This window comes from Barbus barbus (genome assembly GCF_936440315.1).
Source record: "Barbus barbus genome assembly, chromosome: 5".
NCBI lineage: Eukaryota > Metazoa > Chordata > Actinopteri > Cypriniformes > Cyprinidae > Barbus > Barbus barbus.
Window position 1 is genome coordinate 8,891,355 of NC_136733.1, and position 20,884 is coordinate 8,912,238.

Consider the following 20,884-nt stretch of genomic DNA (forward strand, 5'->3'; position numbering starts at 1 on the left):
GCCACCATTTATGACTCGATAATCATCCATGGCAGACGATGAACCATAATTCACTTCCTGGAGTGAAGCACACAAACATATGTAACATATGTTCTTATTTATGCAGCTGAGCAGCTGGCTAATATGTTTGGTCTAAAATCACTTTAGCATGAAGATTATTTACATGTTCAATGTGTCAAGGGCGTTTGCCTGGATATGAAGGTCAGAAAGCAAATGACTGCTCCTCCTAGCTTTGCTCTCTCCCTCTCTCTCTCTCTGTGGTACCATCTGTCTTCATGTGAAACATGCCTGTGAAACACAACACGCAAACAGCTACATATATAATACTAGGTTACTTTTACTGTAGTGCTTCAATAATACAGTATATACAGTATCGGTGCATAAACAAAACTAATGATCAAAATCATCATTATTAGTGCTCATTATTTTGTATAACTGTTTGCACGAAAGCTATTTGATTACTAAATGATGCATTACAATGCATCAAGAAATGTGTATGTATTTTCAAAAACATGTCAAATACAGTTGCATATTATTATTATTATTATTATATAATTAAAGTAATTATTCAGTTCTGAAATCAGTGCATTCAGTTTTCATATGTCATATCAATGCATTTGTAACCCCTACTCATTTGTATTTAAACAGATTTGTAAGGCAGTGGATGTAGTTAGATGAATGAAGGTGGAGATTTGTAATATTTTCTTCAATTTTATGCGTATGTGTAATATGATACTGATAAGGGATGTATGTAAGATGTACAACATATATACAGTATTTGTCCTTATGTCCTAGCTCTGTTTATATTTATGTGCTGTTCACTTAGCATGACACACACGCACACACACACAGAGAGAGAGAGAGATAGTATGAATCATTTTCATGTGGTCATATGACACATCAGAGCTCCTACATGCCTCCTTCTGCTATTTCTGTTAGTATTCAAGCAGTACAAATAAGCCAAATAATTCAGTACCTCCACAATAAGCTTCATATTACATTCATCTGAATAGCAAATAATGAGACTGGATGATGTAGATGTACAAAGATGATACCTTTGTTTTGCTATTATTTTAATCAGAGATCACTAAAACGTTTGTATGTACAAAAAACAATGTTGATTATACATCAACTTTTAAGGCTACAATGTGGTCATAACATGGTCATAACATTTTCAGAAGCTGCATCTTAAGTGGTAAATATCCTATATTTACATAGACTGTTCAGAGGTGGCATGAATGCATTTACACTGCAGTTATAATTGGATAAATAATGCTATGAGATTAATGGTTAACACCTGTTTTGTTTTATTTTTTTCTCTATATAGAAATATGATTTTTTTTTTTAATGGTATGACATGCTAAATTAGGTGTCAGCAAGTCACTGTCTTAATGAGCGAATCATTCAACTGATTCATTCAAGTGGCTGATTCAGTCAGAAACGAAGCAAGTGACTGGATCAGCCTTGATACGTAGCCTGACAAGGATGCGTCCCTCCATTTGAAAAGCACCCACTGTCTTTTTGAATGGATGAATAAATCACTGACTCGATTAGTTTAAAAACGTGGATTCATTCAGTAACGAAACAGTGCATTGCACAGAAACGCACAAAAGTTCGGCTTTGGCTTTGTTTGGAACTATTTTTGTTGGTGACATTTTGCAAAAACAGACTATGCTGACAATATTGTGTCGAAAATGTAACACAATTTTAACTTCTTGTTTATTAAACTCTTGCAGAAATCTCAAAAATCTTGAAATCTTGTAGAAATCAGAAGCACATTTATGGTTGTGCTTACTAAACTACATCATATAAGAGACAAAAAATCGAAAACCTTCTGATTTTGTCTAGTTAGATGGCTCGATTAGTATTGTCTTATAATTGTAAACCTCGAAGTGCTCTTTAAAATGTGATAAGTCATGATATTAGTGCATAAATTTGGGTTTATATTATTGTATATATATTGCATATAAGTTATAACTTATCATAAATTATTCCAGGCAGAGGGAGCAGCAAATTGAAATGCCTTTTTCACCAGTTCAGTTCGCACCACTGGAATAGACAGTAAGAACAATTGCTAGGTCCGAAGACCATAATTACATTGTACCTTCATGTTTTTTTTTACAGATGTAGGCCTGAAGATGAGTGAAGTAGTCCCAGAATAGATTTATAAATAAGAACCTGCCAGTGTTTTAGTCTAAAAATCGACAAAGCAGATCATACAACTCAAGCATACAACACACAATGAGTTTTTTTTTATAAATCTGTGAGTGCATCATGATAAACAGCATCTAAGCACTGAGAAGATGCATGCATATACACTGTATGACAACACCATAGTCTAGCATAGACATGAAAGTGTCTATTCTACAATAAAATCCCAGTTTCACTTTCAATCTTTTGACCATTTGCCGAACATGTGGGACAAAGGAAAGAGAACCATCAATTAAAATCCCAAGATACCTATACTGAGACACAAACTCAATCTCAGAATCTTAGGAAGTATATGGATAGAAGATTATGAGGGATTGCTTTTGTATTAGAAAACAAAGGTTTCGAGGACTCTTTCCAGGTCAGACAACTTGGAAATCGGCTAGTAATCATTTAGGTGTGTGGCATCTCTACCTTTAAACAGGAAGAACGAAGGCTGATTTCAATAATTTCATTAGTAACAAGCGAAATGTTAAAAGTGTCAGAGTTGGAGCAATAAAATCACTGCTAACTTAAAAAAATAAGATTCCAGTTTATCAGGACCTGACGATTTTGAAACATCTAAAAATTTAAGGGCTTGGCACACCTCAGAGATTGCAAGTGGTGAAAAATTAAACGATTAGCTAGACACAAAACACATTTGATTGTATGGGAACCCTTCATAAAACATGATGGAAGTTCTGTACCTTTATTATTTTCTGTTAATGATTTGTAACCCGGGGCCACAAAACCAGTCTTAACTCGCACGGGTATATTTGTAGGAATAGCCAACAATACTTTGTATGAGTCAAAATTAGCGATTTTTCTTTTATGCCAAAAATCATTAGGATATTACTTAACGATCATGAAATACATCAAAACTTAATTTTTTATTAGTAATATGCATTGCTAAGGACTTCATTTGGACAACTTTATAGGCAATTTTATCAATATTTAGATTTTTTTGCACCCTCAGATTCCCGATTTTCAAATAGTTGTATCTCGACTAAATATTGTCCTATCCTAACAAATGTATTCCGTTTTCAGATGATGTATAAGACTCAATTTAAAAAAATGACCCTTATGACTGGTTTTGTGGTCCAGGGTCACATTTGGCAGTTTTCCAAAATTTTTATGAATTGTTTAGATGGTTTATATTTCTTTAACTCGGCTGAAATCAAGGCAATCTGAATTTAATTTTTTCATTTTTTAGCTTTTGTCCATGCCAGTTTGACTATGGTCCATTAAGTGACTGAAAAATTTATATTTTTCATATTTTATAAAACATTCTTGTCTTGTGTGTAGAACTACTTTCTTACTCTGTATGCCATACAGACACTAACATACTAAACACAGAAGTTTTAACAGTTAAATAAAAGCTGTAATATAATGTACAAATACTCTGTACAGTCACAAAATAAAACCTGAATAATAATAATGACCGACTGACTGTACATTATCTCACTTATTGCATACTACTGCTTACTAAATTATTAAATACATTCTAAAGATTTAAAATGATTTTATTATGTAATAACAAGAAACTAACAGTGTAGGAAGCTGGTTGATGGACAGTAGTAAGTTTAGTGATCATTATATACAAACATTTGACAGAAAAATGATAGAATCTGACGATTAGAATGAGGTATTATGACTGATCAGAGATCTGTCTATTAAAGTTTGGTTTAATTAGTAATATTTTTATTGTTGAACTTCAGCGAACCTCTGGGTGTTTGACAGTATTTATACCTCTGTGAATAAAGGAGCAGGGAATTGGAGAAAATGAGACGCACATTCCTCTGGGAATCTTTCAGTCATTTGGCTCTCGGGATGGATTTGGGTCAGGAATGAATCTCAAGGGCTTCAGAAGCAGAGAGCGATCATCCTGCAGCCTCAGGGAATGTGTAATATGAGATTTTCATCTGCCTGCTGAGAGCTCTTATCTTCAGAGTTTATTTTTGGAAAGTACAACATTTCAAACATGTAAAGGATTTTTCATGCTGTGAAGCAATACCTGAAGCAATTTAATCACTCAAAACTGAACAACGTTGCCATCTGCTGTTAATGCGCAGAACAACAGTTGGCTTTCAGGACCGGGGACAAACAGATCCAGATTACACTATTATGATGTTGTTTTCCTATAAAGGGGAAACAAACATAGTGCAGACTGTATTGTTGTATTATGTTTTGGTTTTCCTTTCTTATTTTCTACCTTTTCCAATGAAAGGCCAATTCCTGTTATGCAGTCCCTGAATAAAAAATAGTATATACTTATTATATAATATTGTATACTTATTATATAATATACTTGTATATTAATTCAAAGAAATTGTTCACCCAAAAATGAAAATTTACTCACTCTCAGGCCATCCAAGATATAAATGAGTTTGTTTTTTCATGGGAACAGATTTGGAGAAATGTAGCATTACATCGCTTGTTCACCAACGGATCCTCTGTAATGAATGGGTGCCATCAGAATGAGAGTCCAAACAGCTAGTTAAAACATCACAATAATCCACAAGTAACTCCACACCACTCCATTTCATCAGTTAACAGTTTATGAAGTGAAAATCTGCATATTTGTAAGAAACAAATCCATCATTAATGTGTTTAAACCATTGCTTCTTGCCAAAATACGAGTCCATAATAACACCTCTTCCAGTGAAAAAGTCCATTGCCTGTTGCCCTCTCAAATAAAAATCCACCCACATATTTGATTGCAACACAACTGTTTTGACTTGCAAACGGTGTTTGCTCTGAGCATATTTCTCTCCTGATTCAGACGAGATGTTTGTTTTTTTTTTCAATGGAGAAATCAATATTATGGATTATGGACTCGTATTTTAGTCGGAAGCAACAGTTTAAAGATAAAAACGTCTTAATGACGGATTTCTTTAATGCAAACACTCAGCTATTCGCTTCACAAGATGTTAATTCATGGACTGGAGTTTTATGGATTACTTGTGGATTATTGTGATGTTTTTATTAGCTGTTTGGACTTTCATTCTGATGGCACCCATTCACTGCAGAGGATCCACTGGTAAGCAAGTGAAGTCCACAAAATCTTGGGTGAGTACATCAGAAAAATTTCAATTTTGGATGAAGTATTCCTTTAAGATTTTCATCTTTAAAATCTGTGCAATACTGTACATATGAATACATGTGAATGAATACATATGTTATGAATACATAAACATGTACTGCATTGTTTGAATGAACCTAGACATGTCCTCACATTTTGGGGCTGTTTGCACTTTTCTGTTTCCTTTCATAATCTAATTTACACTCTTTGCATGAGTAGAAAACAAACAAACAGCTCTTAGATAAGCACCTTCATGACTCTGATGTCAATCTCCTGTAGATCCTTATTTCTCCAGTTATATCCCGTTTGTTTTTGTGTTTTTGTCCCCAGTACAGAGCCTTTGATGGGATGCAGTAGTCATGTTTATTGAGCTCAGAAAAGCAAAACACTAACTGGAAATTTCTTTAAAATATCAGTTCATTTCACTAGCACCTTATATGATTCAGCATGAAATTGGACTATAGTAATTATAAAATCCATAATAAATGTATCAAATTTATATTATTACTGTAGATGTTAGATTGAATGCATCAGTGCTGTATGATGCTTTATTATGTATTAATTGTATATATCAAAGGCTCTATTTATTAATTTTTTTGTGTCCTGTGGGTTTGTTGTTGAGTTATCTGCCCTCCTCTCCTGTTTGTTTTCACAGCCAGTGTTGCTGTCCTCTGGTCAAACCCCTCTGTACACCTCTGCGGTCTCCACACTGGTAAGACCACCGATGCTTTGCTGCCCCTGCTGTCCAGGAGGCAAAATTGCACCCGTATGCTGCAGTAACTGCTTGTGTACTTGATCATTTCATCCTTTCTCATGCCATTTCATCAATGGCAGACATATGAAGTCATTACGACCATCGAAATAACTCACAAAATCATTCCCATCTTGTTGGTTTCATCTATAGGAGTGGTTCACAGCCTTTTTGACCTGAAGGCCTGCCATTCTGGCTAAGATACTTCCTCTGGTATTTCTGCTGTAATTATGACAACACTGCTTGGTTTCATTTTTTTTTTTTTAATTACCAGAAACTGGGAGTGAACCATTTATTTTGTGAATCTATAAGATTCAAGATTCTGTATGCTTTTCATTATATTGCTTAAAATAAATGTCATAACAGAACCCGGGAGTATATATTTATATAGTTGGTTTATTTATTTTGGGATTCTATAAGATTCAAGATCTTTATTTATCTTTATTTATTATTTATCATTACATTGACTGAATGAATGAATAATTTTCCGAGGCCCCCTGGTTTGAGAACAAATCATCTTTGCCATTTTGACAACAGTTATTGGAAAAATGAATCACTCTTTCTTTGTGAAGTTGCTCTTCACAGTGACATCATCATGATTGTTTAATTGTTATTATCTTCATTAAGGACGCTGGACTGGCTCATCAAATTGCCAAGTCAAATTTATTTATATAGCACTATTCACAATACACTGTTTCAAATCAGAAAATCATGATGTAAATGTTTACAATATTTTAATATCTTCATGCCTTACAGTCGCATTTGACACATTAGAGCCGGGCCGATTATATGGTTACATTTTGTGATTATATATTTTTATATATATATATATATATATATATATACAGTATATTGAACTTTTTGACCACTGCGATTTACTTAATGATGAAGCAAATCAAGTTGAAAGTTATAACTTGTTGAGTAGAGGTGACAGAAATTGTGACAAGTTAAATGGATGAAGACAAAGATGGTGTTGTAACATGGTGACTGTTTTTTTTCTGTATTGCACGTTAGCTTGCTTTTACAGTGGCTTCCATCATATTTATATATGGTATTTCTCTGTCGCCTTTAGTCATAATTTTCTCTGTGCTGTCAAATCTTCTGCAGTAATATCAGCAAGCTCATCACACTGCTGCTCACTATCAACTTTGAACCACACACACACACACTCACCGGTATATCCATACAGGTTCACTTTTATATTCTCTCTGCAGTCTCAGCCTATTAATTCCGACAGCTCGTATATCTGTCCAGAACAGTGTTGTTTCCTTCTAGTTCTGCTTACTGTCACGCATAACCTAATACCTGCATAACACGTGTGTTCTGAGAGCTTCTGTATTGGATAGCCAGACTTCAGTTTTCATTAAAATGCTAATCTACTGATGAACAGTTTGTAAGATACTCATGTTTAATGATGCTGCTTCAGTTATGTAAGTTCTGTAGAGACACTAAGAGTGTGTGAGAGATCTCAATTTGATTTCATACATCAAAATACACAAGGTATATGAAAGAATAGCAATGATTTATTGTCACGATTGTTTTTGGTTTTTGGCTTGGTTCGGTGTATTGAATTGTCTTTAAATGCAGTGCCTTAAAGGCTCCTGTAGAGGACAGTGTGCTGTCATGTCAGCTGCTGACTTACAGGTCTGTGAGTTCTGCTGCCTAACAAGGGTACACTGATACATCTACAGGAAGTGGTAGGAAACTTGAGCTTGTTATGCTTTGAACGGTTATGTTTCATTGAAGTATCTACTTTGTTTCGTCTAAAATGCATTAAGGGATATAAAAATAGACAGATAAAATTAGATCACTTGGTTCAGGAGTTCATATTGTCATTTTAGACTTTGGATCACATATTTAGGTATCTTGCCAATTCTGAGTACACTTTAAGATGTTGAGATCTCTTCTGAAACTCTATAGGAGACACGTGAGATTATTGGGATCCTTTCCTAAGGAAAGAATCTGAGAAGCAGGAGATTTGATTTTGTCACTTACCACAAGTGAATAGGCTAAAAAATACTGTCAACAACTTAAAATCAAATTAATGTTCACTATGCTTTTAGGAAGAAAATGCCATATGAATTGATGTAAATGGTAACACTTTATTTTAAGGACTAATTCTCACTTTTAACTAGTTGCTTATTAGCATGCATATTATTAGTTTATTGGCTGTTTACTAGTATTTATAAAGCGCATATTAATGTCTTCTGCATGATCATATTTTAAATCCCTTAATCGTTAAACCCCATACCTAAACTTAACAACTGCCTTACTAACTATTAATAAGCAGCAAAATAGTAGTTTATTGAGGCAAAAGTTGTATAGCAATTGTAATAATTGGTCCCCAAACTAAAGTGTGATCGTGTCAAGGATACTTGCAACCTTAAGAATATAGACTGTAAAAAAACTTCTGACTTTAACTCTTCAAAATAAATTGAGCAATTTCAATTTCTATTTTTATAAGTTATATGGAAATCAACCTGATTATTTAAAGATGGTTTAATGCATTCTAAGTTGAAATTACTTGTACAACCAAGTTGATTATGCTTAAAAATTTAAGGCAGCATTACTGAACATTTAGTTGAAATAGGCAAAAATCGTTTATAGTCTAGGAATAAAACTGTAAAGTTTGTGGTAAATAAATGCTTCTCAAGTGGAGATTTCTGACTCGGTGTAGGAGAAAAACACTCTTTTAAAGATATACATACAGTTCCGTGAAAAGTTTTTTGCCCACTTTTTTGCATATTTGTCACGCTTAAAAGATCCAGATCATCAAACAAATTTTAATATTACACAAAGATAATGCAAGTAAATACAAAATTAAGTTTTTAAATGATGATTTCATTTATTAAGGGAAAAAAGTTGTCCAAACCTACCTGTACACTTGGATGGGTTAAATGCAGTGCACAAATTCTGAGTATGGGTCACCATACTTGGCCACACACCACTTCCCTTTCCCTTCCCCTAAAGCCATTTCTAAGGATTTGGGACTCCAGCGAGCCACGGTCAGAGCCATTATCCACAAATGGAGAAAACTTGTAACAGTGGTGGACCTTCCCAGGAGTGGCTGGCCTACCAAAATTACTCCAAGAGTGTAACGACAACTCATCCAGGAGGTCATAAAAGAACCCAGAACAACATCTAAAGTACTGCAGGCCTCACGTGCCTCAATTAAGGTCAGTGTTCATGATTCAACGATAAGAAAGAGACTGGGCAAAAACGGCATCCATAGGAGAGTTGCAAGGCAAAAGCCATTGCTGACCAAAAAGAACATAAAGATTTTTGGGCAAATATTCTGTGGACTGTTGAGACAAAACTTTAACTTTTTGGAAGGTGCGTGTACTGTTACATCTGACGTAAAACCAACACAGCATTTCATAAAAAGAACATCATTCCAACAATCAAACGTGGTGATAGTGTGATGGTCTGGGGCTGTTTTGCAGCTTCAGGACCTGGATGACTTGCCATAATCAATGCTATCTCACGGCAATTCGTACGACTTCACTCAGGATTTGTCTAAACCCCAGTGACGGGTAGGTTTAGGGGCGGGGTTAGGTGTAGGTCATTCGTACAAATTCATACGAATTGACAACTCGTAAAATACGTACGATTTACCAAAAATTGTATGAATTTGTACGAGTGAGGTCATACAAATTCATACGAATTAGCCACTTCGTAAAATATGTACGAATTGCTGTGAGATCAGGCTGGCCATAATTGATGGAACCATGAATTCTGCACTTTATGAGAAAATCCTGAAGGAGAATATCCGGCCGTCAGTTTGTGACCTCAAGCTCAAGCGCACTTGGGTTATGCAGCAGGACAATGATCCCAAACACATCAGCAAGTCCACCTCTGAATGGCTCATGAAAAACAAAAGTAAGGTTTTGGAGTGGCCAAGTCAAAGTCCGGGCTTAAATCCGATTGAGATGCTGTGGCATGACCTTAAACAGTCCTTTCATGCTTGAAAACCCTCCAATGTGGCTGAATTAAAACAATTCTGCAAAGAAGAGTGGGCCTAAATTCCTCCACAGTGATGTGAAAGACTCATTGCCAGTTATCACAAACACTTGATTGCAGTTGTTGCTGCAAAGGGTGGCACAACCAGTTATTAGATTTAGGGGGCAATTACTTTTTCACATAGGGCCAGGCAGGTTTGTACAGCTTTTTTCCCTCAATAAATGAAATCATTATTTCAAAATTGCATTTTGTATTTACTCGAGTTATCTTTGTGTAATATTAAAATTAGTTTGATGATCTGAATTATTCAAGTGTGACAAATATGCAAAAAAAAACAAGAAGGGGGCAAAAGCTTTTTCACATCACTTTATATTGAAATCTACAGATGCAAAGAGATAAAGTGTAAGAACATAAGCACTTAAACACTTAAATGTGTATTTTGGATTCGTTTTCTTTCCATTTTTATGGAAAATGTCAAAATTGAAAACAAAAACAAAAACAGTGGTTTTCCCAGAGTGTCTCCTCTTAATCTCACTGCTGTCTAGGAGAAACAGTTGAGTTATAAAGTAGATTTAACTGTGGAAATGGGATTTTTCCCATATGGACGCACAGCACTCACAAACATTTCAAACAGGAGGACGAGACAGTTAGATTCTGGTGTCCATAGCAACGGAACTGCTGCTGCTGATATTACATTTGAAGTGCCAAGAAGGCAAGTGAAATCATCCTAAGCTCTCTCTCTCTCTCGCTCTCTCTCTATTACTCTCTCTCTCTCTCACACACACACACACACACACACACACTCTTTTTCCATTTCTAAATGACAGGCTGTAGGATGAGAGGTAGTGAGATGAGGAGAAAGCGTGCATGCGCACACACAGACACACACACACACACACACACACACACACACACACACACATCTTTTGAGTCACAGCAGGATACAGGAACCAGCAAACACTGAACACTCATCTACAGAGAACATGGAATGAATGAGGAGTACAAAACAATTATGTAATCATAACTAAATCAAAACTAGAAAAAAAAGACAAATGTGTCTCTTGAACTACACAATTACACATCATATGAACAGTCAGTAATGATTCCAATCTAGGGTTATTTTCATTAATTAAAACTGAAACCATAAAAAAATCCATTACATGAAATAAATATTAACTTAACCAAAATATTAAAACAACTTATTTTATTGCTGCTACTTGCCAAGGCAACATTTCTCATTTTCGCTTATTTGAAGATAATTAGGATTACTAAAAAACTAAAACACACAACTAAGACTAAAAACTGAAACTTAATAAAAACTATGGCAAAAACACACAACAAAATTACTAAAACTTTAAAATGAAAATAAAAACAGAATGATAAAAATTAAATCTAATTAAAAAATTAACAAAAGCTGAAACACTGTGTCAATGATGCTAAAATAACACCCCAGAGTTCTTTGGTCATTTGACTGAAAAATGTAACATTTTGGTATGAAGCTTCGAAATTTGAAAAGGTTAAATGGTCCTGAAAAAGAAAACAGACACATTTGTACTTCTTGCGGTCAAAAACGAGCACATTGGAAATGAACAGGAAACATAATTCAACTAGTGGAAATGTTTGGTACTGCATCCAAACAAATCTTACTGAAAGCTCATTTTTTGATGTCAACCTCAAATTTGGAACACAACTTGTTTAGATATATGTCTTTGATTTTCTCACAGTTTTAGACTAAAACATGTTTTGAAAAATATATATTTTAAAATATATTTTGCACATTTTTTAAAAACAATAAACGTAAACTTGTAACGTGTTATCTTTAAAAAGAGACCAAACTACGGTGGCCCAGTAGTGCACAACACAACGCAATTAAAAAAGCAAACATAAGCTCACAACACAATGACATTAAGTCACAACACAACGGAAATGCTCCCGACCACTAGGGGGGCAGTTGGACTGCAGAAATGGGCAATGGACTCTTTGCACGTATGCCTACGTATTTCCGGTGAAATCTCAGGGCTTATAAAAGGTTCCGATGCCGCAATCTTTTGTCAATGAACGATTAATCTAAAATAATATTTATAAATTTTATTGCTATAATATAACAAATAAAGTATAGCACAGTAATATAATTATTTAATGAAGAGTTCCATGTCCCGTTTTGTGAGGCTTCTCAAAGTTTTTTCACACTTCTCCCCTGGATGAAGAAACTCGCAGTAAGTGGATTCAGAGTAATGTTAGTAGATGTAAGGATTTTAACATCACTTCTGATACTTCAAGAATGACGACAGCATGCGGTTCTACACCAGGTAAGATCCAAACCCTCATATACTTTACTATATTACAGAACACAGTGTAGGCCTATTGTGAATTTCTGTCGCTGTGGTTGCCTATTTGTTTAAAAAGCTCTTCTGTGGGTCTGGGCAACACGTGTTAACGAGTAAACAGATGATTCACCCAAAAATAATCATAAATCATATACTCCCCTTTATGTCATTGTAAACCCATATGGCTTGTTTTCTTCATTGGCATACAGAAATGTTCTAAATAATGTTCGTGTCAGTCAGCTATTTAGATATTTTTTCCCCACAGAAGAAATTCATAATGTTTTGGAATGACATAAGCTAAAATCCCAGCTAAAATCATTTTTTTCATAAGAGTACTTGCATGTCAATTTTGAAAGTAACATTCAGGTTCAGTGTAGGCAAACTAACTGGCATTGTTATTACATTGTGTGGTGTGTATTTTCTGAAAACATGTCTCATCCAATCTAGATTTGAGATGTAGAACCATTTAATGGCCTTTTGGAGAGTTGTTGAACCTGTATCCCACAGCATGGTACGTGGGACCAGAGCAAGGACAGCTACAACGAGGAGTGAAGTTGGAGTAACAAGCAATGCAATGGTAAATATTGATATTATATTGTTTGTGACAGAGAAAGAAAATGTTATATATATGTTAATTTTTTGATGCACACGTTACATGCATGTATCATAATTATTTAAAATTTATTTTGACAGTGTCAGTCTCTTGCAGCCCTTCGATGAGTTCCTCCTCTTCATGGTCCACCTTTCAGTCGGTCTTCCACAGAGAGATCTGGCCTTACATAAAACACTTGGGATGGATTAATTTGGTTTTATTTGTACAGACTAGAATATAAAATGTAAATTAAATATAATGTAAATGCAAATACTTTAATATGGTTTCTTGCTAACTAGTGTAATCTAAACGTGTAAATATAAACATGTAAATTTTAGAAACTTTTATACAGTGTAATAGTTATGTAAAATACTAATAACTGTTGTATTGTATTTTTTATTTTACTTCCTCCACTTGGAGGACTGATAGGTCAATAGTTATGTAAAATACTAATAACTGTGGTAGTGTAATTGTATGTCTTTTTTAACACTGCAACTTGGAGGACTGATAGGTCAGGAGGTCAGGCAGATCGCTGGTGACACCACTGTAAAGCGTTCTCCTGAGATGAAAAACAGAGGTATAGTGTAAATTGACCATTAAAAAAATGTAAATCTTCCACCACTGTCATTACATGTTGCATACATTATGAATGGAGCCATATTCAATATGACTGTGTTTGTCTTTTTTCTGCTAGGGCTAATCATATAGGCATGTTATACATTATGAATATAGCAAGATATGAAAAGATGATGTAACAATATTAGACAGTCTACTCCTACGTTAACCACTCTCTTGCAAACAGGACCACCGTCCCACTGACAGGACCTGCTTGACTCTCTAGGCATACCAACGGGGCATGCTAATATTATTAATCAAAGTTTATTAATTATGTCATTCATTAAAGAATTTGATCATTCTCTTAGGTTCTAGGTTTGTGCCAGCTCTGCTCCATTTTAGTGCAGCTCTGTACAGGAGGAACTGCGTTGGTTCTCAGTTCTGAATAGTGTGCTGCCTGGTACAGTGCTGCAACAGTATGGATGGGAGTACTTTAAAACAATCTGTGAAGATAATTACTTTAGGTTGCATACTGAATGTATTTCAGGTACATTTTGAATTACTTTCAGTTGCATTTTAAATGGTTACATTGTAAATTAAACTATATTTTAAAAATTATGAAAAATTAAGTCTATATAATGTTACAAACATGCCAAAACACTGTAAAGAGTTCAGTAATATTTCAAAGAAGGTCTATATTAAATGTAAGCAATTCAAGATTCAGGTTATAGATAATAAAAGCTGAAAATATAACAATAACTGCCAGAAACTGTCAGATTAAGATTTATTAAAATACATGACAATCTAAAGTATTTAAAAAACTTTATATCAAGTGAAGACGTTTCTATCAGAGCCACAGATGCAAACAAACGTGGATTACCGAGAGCTCTGCTGTTATTTCTACTATCTCTTAGGAATTATAAAAACCTGCGGTGGACGGAGTTTAAAGCTAAACTCTGACTTAGCCCTGCTATTTTAGCGCTGATCAAATCGGTGCAGCAACGTTATCCAGCCTTATTAGCTAGATTTGCTAAGACAATAGAACAATGCTCACCCTAAAGTTGTCGATGTAACTTGAAACGTTTAATGCCCTTCTCCGTGCGATGAAATAAATTTACAGTAATCTGGGGAAATTCTTGTAAAATGAAAAATCATCTTTATGGACTCCATACATCTTCTCCTCTTGTCATTTTGAAAGCTCTTCCGGCACAGCACCGGATTTAAGTAAGCCTCCTGAGGAAAAATGCGGAAGTGACCGTGCATAGTCCATTGTGTGCAAAAGCAGAGCTAAACTGTCCAAATCGAAAATAATATTGATTTATTTTCTGCTCGATTCATAAATCGATACATTAAGATTACCAGGCTAGCAAAACATTCAGTGAAAACACGTTGTTCATTTAAAAATCTATTATACATATTAAGATCAATCATTTACATTGAGAATTTCTTGTGGCGTCTCGAGGAAATATCGGGGTTTAGCTGTCAACACTCCCCCTAGTGGTCGGGAGCATTTCCGTTGTGTTGTGATCTTATGTTTGCTTTTTTAATTGCGTTGTGTTGTGCACTACTGGGCCACCGTACCAAACGGACCAAAAGTTAGAAATTTCATTTTCAGGTCTATGCTCAAAACGTGGTTAACAATTGAAAGTTTGTACACAAAACTTAATTTCAGGTCTGATTGTTTTTCAAGTCTAAAGTCTGATTTGTTTTTTGATTGCAGTCAAAAACAACAGAACAGAAATGTGTTGTCTTTGCATTATTTCTCTTTTTCTTTTGCCGTGATGCAGTAGATTTATCTAAGCTAATGGCAAGGAGTAAGAAGCAGTCAAATGAATTAGCAGGTGTGTGCCTTGCGCATATTAATATATGTGTGAGTCTGTGGGTGTTGTTATTGCTGCACTAAACATTATATGGACAGACGCAGCTCTGTTGCGTAACAAGCTCTGCTGTGACTGGAGCTCTAACTGGCTGTTGGTTTGATCATTTGCATATCTGTATAGGCTTAATGTTACAACATAAATTGCTTAGCAGTGGCATCCTTAAATTAGAGCAGTATGTGCATCTTGGAACAATGCAGTTAATGAATTATCTTACTGTTCTCTTATAAATGATAGTGAATAAAGAGCTGAGATAATGAAAAACTAGAAACAGATTGAAGGAAAGGGAGATGTGAATGGACTACAGGGGAAAATGATGTTAGATGAGAAGGAGAGCAGGAGGAGATGAAGGATGGAACTGAAGATGAGTCCAGAGGGAAAAAAAAGAGTTAACAACCGGATCTAATTTACAAAGCCCTGATATTGAAGACTGCAGTTTGTACCCAAATTTAATTGTGCCCACTCTGAATCCCACAAAACTTCATGGAATTCAAAAGATTAAGGAGGAACCACTGGGCAGGAGGCAATTTCAAACTGATAATTCATCAAATTTCTAAATGTTAATATTTGTTGGTCAGGTTTATAATAACGTGTGAGAGGACGTTTCAGTGATTTTACCACATCTCTGAAGTGTTCCTCAGGTACTTTTACCTTTGTCTGTCCCTTTAAATGTGTGTCACTAATGGTGTGTCCAGGTGGCTAAACGCTTGAGTCTGGCCATCAGTTCAGCAGTGTGTGTGTCTTTGCCAGCATGGCCGTCTGTGTACCAGTGGGGGCGCTGGAACAACAATGCTTTTTTGGCGAGAAATGCAGATTGAGGGCAGGAAGTGATTTTCTACATAGCAGCTATCGCAAACTCAAAATGCATATATTTTACATCGTTTGTGGTTGCGCAAATGGATCAAACCGAGAACCACAAGAAGCTTTTATGGTGTACATAAATTTTGTTCATAAGGGGGAAAAAAGCAAGAAATTAAGTGAAAAAGTGGCTTAAATTGAAGCGACTAACATCTGTTTAGTGATTATATGGAAGTGCCATTTGCTTGCTTTATAGACTATACAGTATATAATCAATTCAGAATTTGAATAAAAGTTTAGTTTTTCATGCTGCTAACAGGACCAACCGCCACATACCCTGTACATGCCGCAAAGTTTCAGGACTGACATTTTTTACGCATCCTTCATATAAATGCAGGAGTCACTTGAAATAGCTTGTTAGCAATCGGGGTTACTTTCTTCTATTTACCGCCTCGATGGCAGGCAAGTATTTGTATTGTGTATTACTTTTTTAATATTTATATTTAGCTTTAATTTCAGTTTTACTTTTTATAACTTTGGTAATTTTTACTTCTTTTGTTTCAGCTAGCAAGGCAACATTACTAATTTTCATTACATTTTTTAAAGTAATTTTTCTTTTAATATTTTTATTATTATTATATTTCAGCTTTATTTCAGTTACAAAATCATTTGAATAGTTTTTGTTAACAGTGACACATAATTATAGTGGAACATTTTAGAAACTGCTATTTAGCTACTTTGTGAGAATGTATCCATGTTACTTCTGATCAACCACCTGGACACCAGTGTTATTTTAGTATCACTGAGACGCTATTATAGTTTTTATTAGTAATTTGAATGGGTTGTAAAAAATTCTTTTTTTTAGGCATGTCTGTACAGTTTTTATTAATTTTTAATTTTAAATAAAACTAAATGAAACTGAAAATGTTGCCTTTGCAACTAGCTGAAATAAAATAAGCTTTTTTTGTTAATTATTAAATTTTTTATTAATTATAATAATTTAAAAATATTAATACAAATTTTTAATAACATTATTATATATATTTTTTATTTCAGTTAATGTTGTACTTGTACAAGTAACCAAAATGTTTTTTTTTATGGTTTTAGTCTTAGTTTCAGTTATATAACAAAGTCCCTTTAAGACAAGTCATTTCACTCTGCGGTAAAGTTTATATTGTTCAATAAAGTTCATTAAAAAAAAAAGAAAATCGCTCTGCGGCCATCTTTAAAATGTGTCTCTGGGACACAAGTGCAGCTCCTATCTCTGAATGGGGAAATATCAAATTCTCCAGAACTGTTCACCAAGCATACGATTAAATTTCACATTTGAAATCACTAAATCTGACAACAACTGACTCATAAATATTGTTTCTTATGCTCCAATAGCGTTAAAAAAGCTTATTTTTCAGGCTAGAGCAGCCAATGCGCATACGCAGTCCTAGCGCATCTCAGAACGCTGACTGTTTCTATAACAGAGCTTCTAACGGCAGCTGCAGGGACGCAATGACTTCATCAATTGTCGATTGGCTCTTTTATTGAAGAGGCGGGACTATTCTGCCATATTGAGCATTGCACTTTCTCCTCTTCATAAGTAATAGAAGTGCACCGTCTTTGGTATAGCTGAAGTCTTTGACTATAATAACCTTTCTGAACTCCTTAGCAACCACATACAGCCATAGCAACCATTCAGAACACCTTAGCAGCTGCATAATATACACCGTGACAGCCACTCAAAACACTCTAACATCAAACCATCTTTGGACAGATAAGCAGCACTCACATTTTCTTCTTAAATTGTTGAATTTCAGTTATCGCTTTCGTTTTTTTCTTCCCATCCTTTGGCAGCTGTAGGGACGTCATGTGGTGTGTGCATGTGTGTGTTCATGTACTAAGTATTCTCTCTTGTTCATCACCTACCACAGCTTGAGGAAAGCTGTTTATGTGTGTGTTTGGAAGTGATTTGATTACCTTTTGATACAGTGATCTCCTCTAGGCACTACACTTTGCACGCTCTCTACCTCTTTTGCATTTTTCACCACTCCTTTTACAAAAAATATGTGTGTGTGTGTGAGAGAGAGAGAGGCTTCTATGTCTATTCAAAGATTCTTGCTCACTAATGAATGTTTAAAGTTGTCCCTACAGCTCTGAGGTAATTACTGAACAGACTTTTGCTGAGAAAAATGTTCTGGGGATCCAACACAATACAGTGAGAGAGAGAGAGAGAGAGATAGAGAGAGAGAGAGGTGGGGGGAAATGGAGGCAGAGAGAAGGACTGAGATAAAGAAGGGGGAAGGAAGGAGAGAAGAGGAAAGTCCATGTGATTTCTCATTTAGGTGAGCCTGTCAACTTGGAGTGTCTTACGTAATACCGAAAAACACTTCTGCGGTGAAAAGCATTGTGGGCCATTTGTGTTTCCTTAGGTTAAAGCGGTTTGCCTGGCATGCAGTTTATAATGATTAATGTCACATGACCTCATTACAATTCATGTTGACATTCAGATATGTTATTGCACATTATTTTGCATTTTTATCCAATTTAGTTTTTTAAAAACTTTTGACAGTGAGGACAAATAATGTGTGAATTATATCCAGTTAGATTTCAGAGTCTGAATTATTAATTGTATAAACATAAAAAAAGTGAAATTATTGTGTAATTTATTTGAAGTGCATTTTTATATTGGTCTAATAAAAATTATGGTTTATGGTTTAAACCTGTTTTGTTCAGGTTGTCTAAAAGCAAGAAACTATTTTGTTTAAATATTATTTTGTCTTGACACCAAAGTTTTTGTGTTGGACACACACCTAGATTTAATTTTAGATACATTTTTTTTATTTGATTAATTTAAATAAATAAAAAAAAAAAAATTACATAACAGAAATTATGATGCATATGAATGGAAGCCAGTTTCCGCCACTGAATAAAAAATAAAACATGGTAATTGCAACTTTTTTCTCAAAATTCAGATTTTTCTTGGAATTGCATGATAGAAACTCGCAATTGTGAGAGTCAGAATTGTGAGATAAAAAGTCAGTTTCCTTGTTTTATTTTTTATTCAGTGGCGGAAACAGGCTTCCATATTTGATACATATTTAAAAAAGACATAATAATAAACATTACAGTCTTTCAAAGTTGTTTCTTTCATAAACTAAAATGTTTTAGTTATATCTTTAGTGAAAATTCTACTTAATTTATAGTGAAATCAAGTTGTAAAAAGCCTGCAAAAATTATTGACCTGCCCTAAGTAACATTTTGGTTTGTGGCTAAAAATATATATTGATTAAGTGTATGGTCTTTATAATAAATAATCATGTTAGTTTGTGTTAATATGTATTTGTCATTGGGAAATAAATAATTTTTAAATGAAATTAAATCAAGGTGTAAGGGTTGAACCAAAGCATAAATATAATTTGAGAAAAATGATCAGTTGTAGAGATTTTCTAAAGTAAAACAAATTCAATTGCTCTGAACACGTGCTGTTCCTGTTAAAAAGCAATTTTCCATTTTTAACAGATCCTTTGTTTTATTTTCAACACTCTTTTCATCATTCTTTATATTGACCTTTGCCTTTACCGTTAACCTCTGACACGGCTATCATTATGCGTAGTATACTAACCATTGAACATCTGTCTGATAAGCACAGAGAGATGATGCATTGCATCTGCTGACACTCAGGCTTCCAACCTTGAAGCAATATTTATGTACAAGGGGAGGCGGTTAAAAGCAGGTCATTATCGTAGCTCTTATTTCCCAAAGGAGATCTCTCGTGTGCATTTCCAAGCTGGGCTGGATAATTTAGCGCTCTCTTGGAATGCTGCGTGACTCCTCAGTAGTGCATATTAGCAGTAAGGATATAGCCTAGCGTGTGTAATGCTCTGGAGTGCAGTTAGCTTCAGTAGATATGGCTGCAGATGTGCTGTCTCAGCACTCTCTGCGTCACACACTCTGTGCAAATGAACCGGAAATACACAGTCGAGTATAGCTGAGTATTTTAGCACACCATTACAGTGCTGTGGTAGTACACAGATGGTAATAGAGTACTGCAGCGTCGATGGGTTTTTGTAGGCCAAAACCCAGAAATGAGTTAACATTTTAGCATTTCTGGTTTTATCATCCTGACATATAGATGTTTTGGTTAAATGGCTGAAATAAGGTCTGTGGTTAACACAAGCTCAAGATATTTGCATGTTTTACTCTAACACATGCTATAATACAGCAGTAAAACCCCCTTGTGACTTTTGAAAGCTTTTTCTTGTAAAAGGCTAGCGCAAGTGGCTAAATTAGATCACAGAGGTTGTCGGGATATCAAACTCATGCCAAGCAGATAAACTCATCTACTAGTCGTGTTCACAGATCTTATAAAGTATAACTTTCAGGGAAAATGTTTGAAAATAAAGATTGAAAGAGCTGTCAGAGGCTTAATAGTGGTGACATTAAAAGTCGTGTGACTTCATTTAGCTATACTATTTAGTTTTTTAATTTTTTATCTACTGTAAACACTCAATGGTGTTTACAGTAGGATTCAAATTCATAAACTAGATCATTTTTTTCGAGATTAATGTGAAATTCTGGCCTGTATACTATCGTACCCTATTAATTTGCTTTGCAGTTACTGTGTTAATTAATTAGCATATTGATATTGTATTTTAAAGAATGTAACTATAGAAAAAACATGATACATCTGGGAAATATGTTATTGCTAAGGTACCATGTCAAAATAACCAAAAGTCTGTGGCACTTTTGTTGTGTGGCATTTTA

General features: G+C 34.7%; 1 protein-coding gene across 1 annotated transcript in view; it reads left to right on the plus strand.

Moving 5' to 3' along the window:
* LOC306869604 (disks large homolog 4-like) overlaps positions 1-20,884 on the plus strand; it is a gene marked incomplete at its 5' end in the record, with an annotated part of 207,293 nt that overhangs the window by 89,890 nt on the left and 96,519 nt on the right. Inside the window, one exon of the mRNA XM_079416402.1 lies at positions 5,925-5,981. Within this exon, the coding sequence (XP_079272528.1) occupies positions 5,925-5,981 (57 nt within the window). The remainder of the gene's footprint in view (positions 1-5,924; positions 5,982-20,884) is intronic.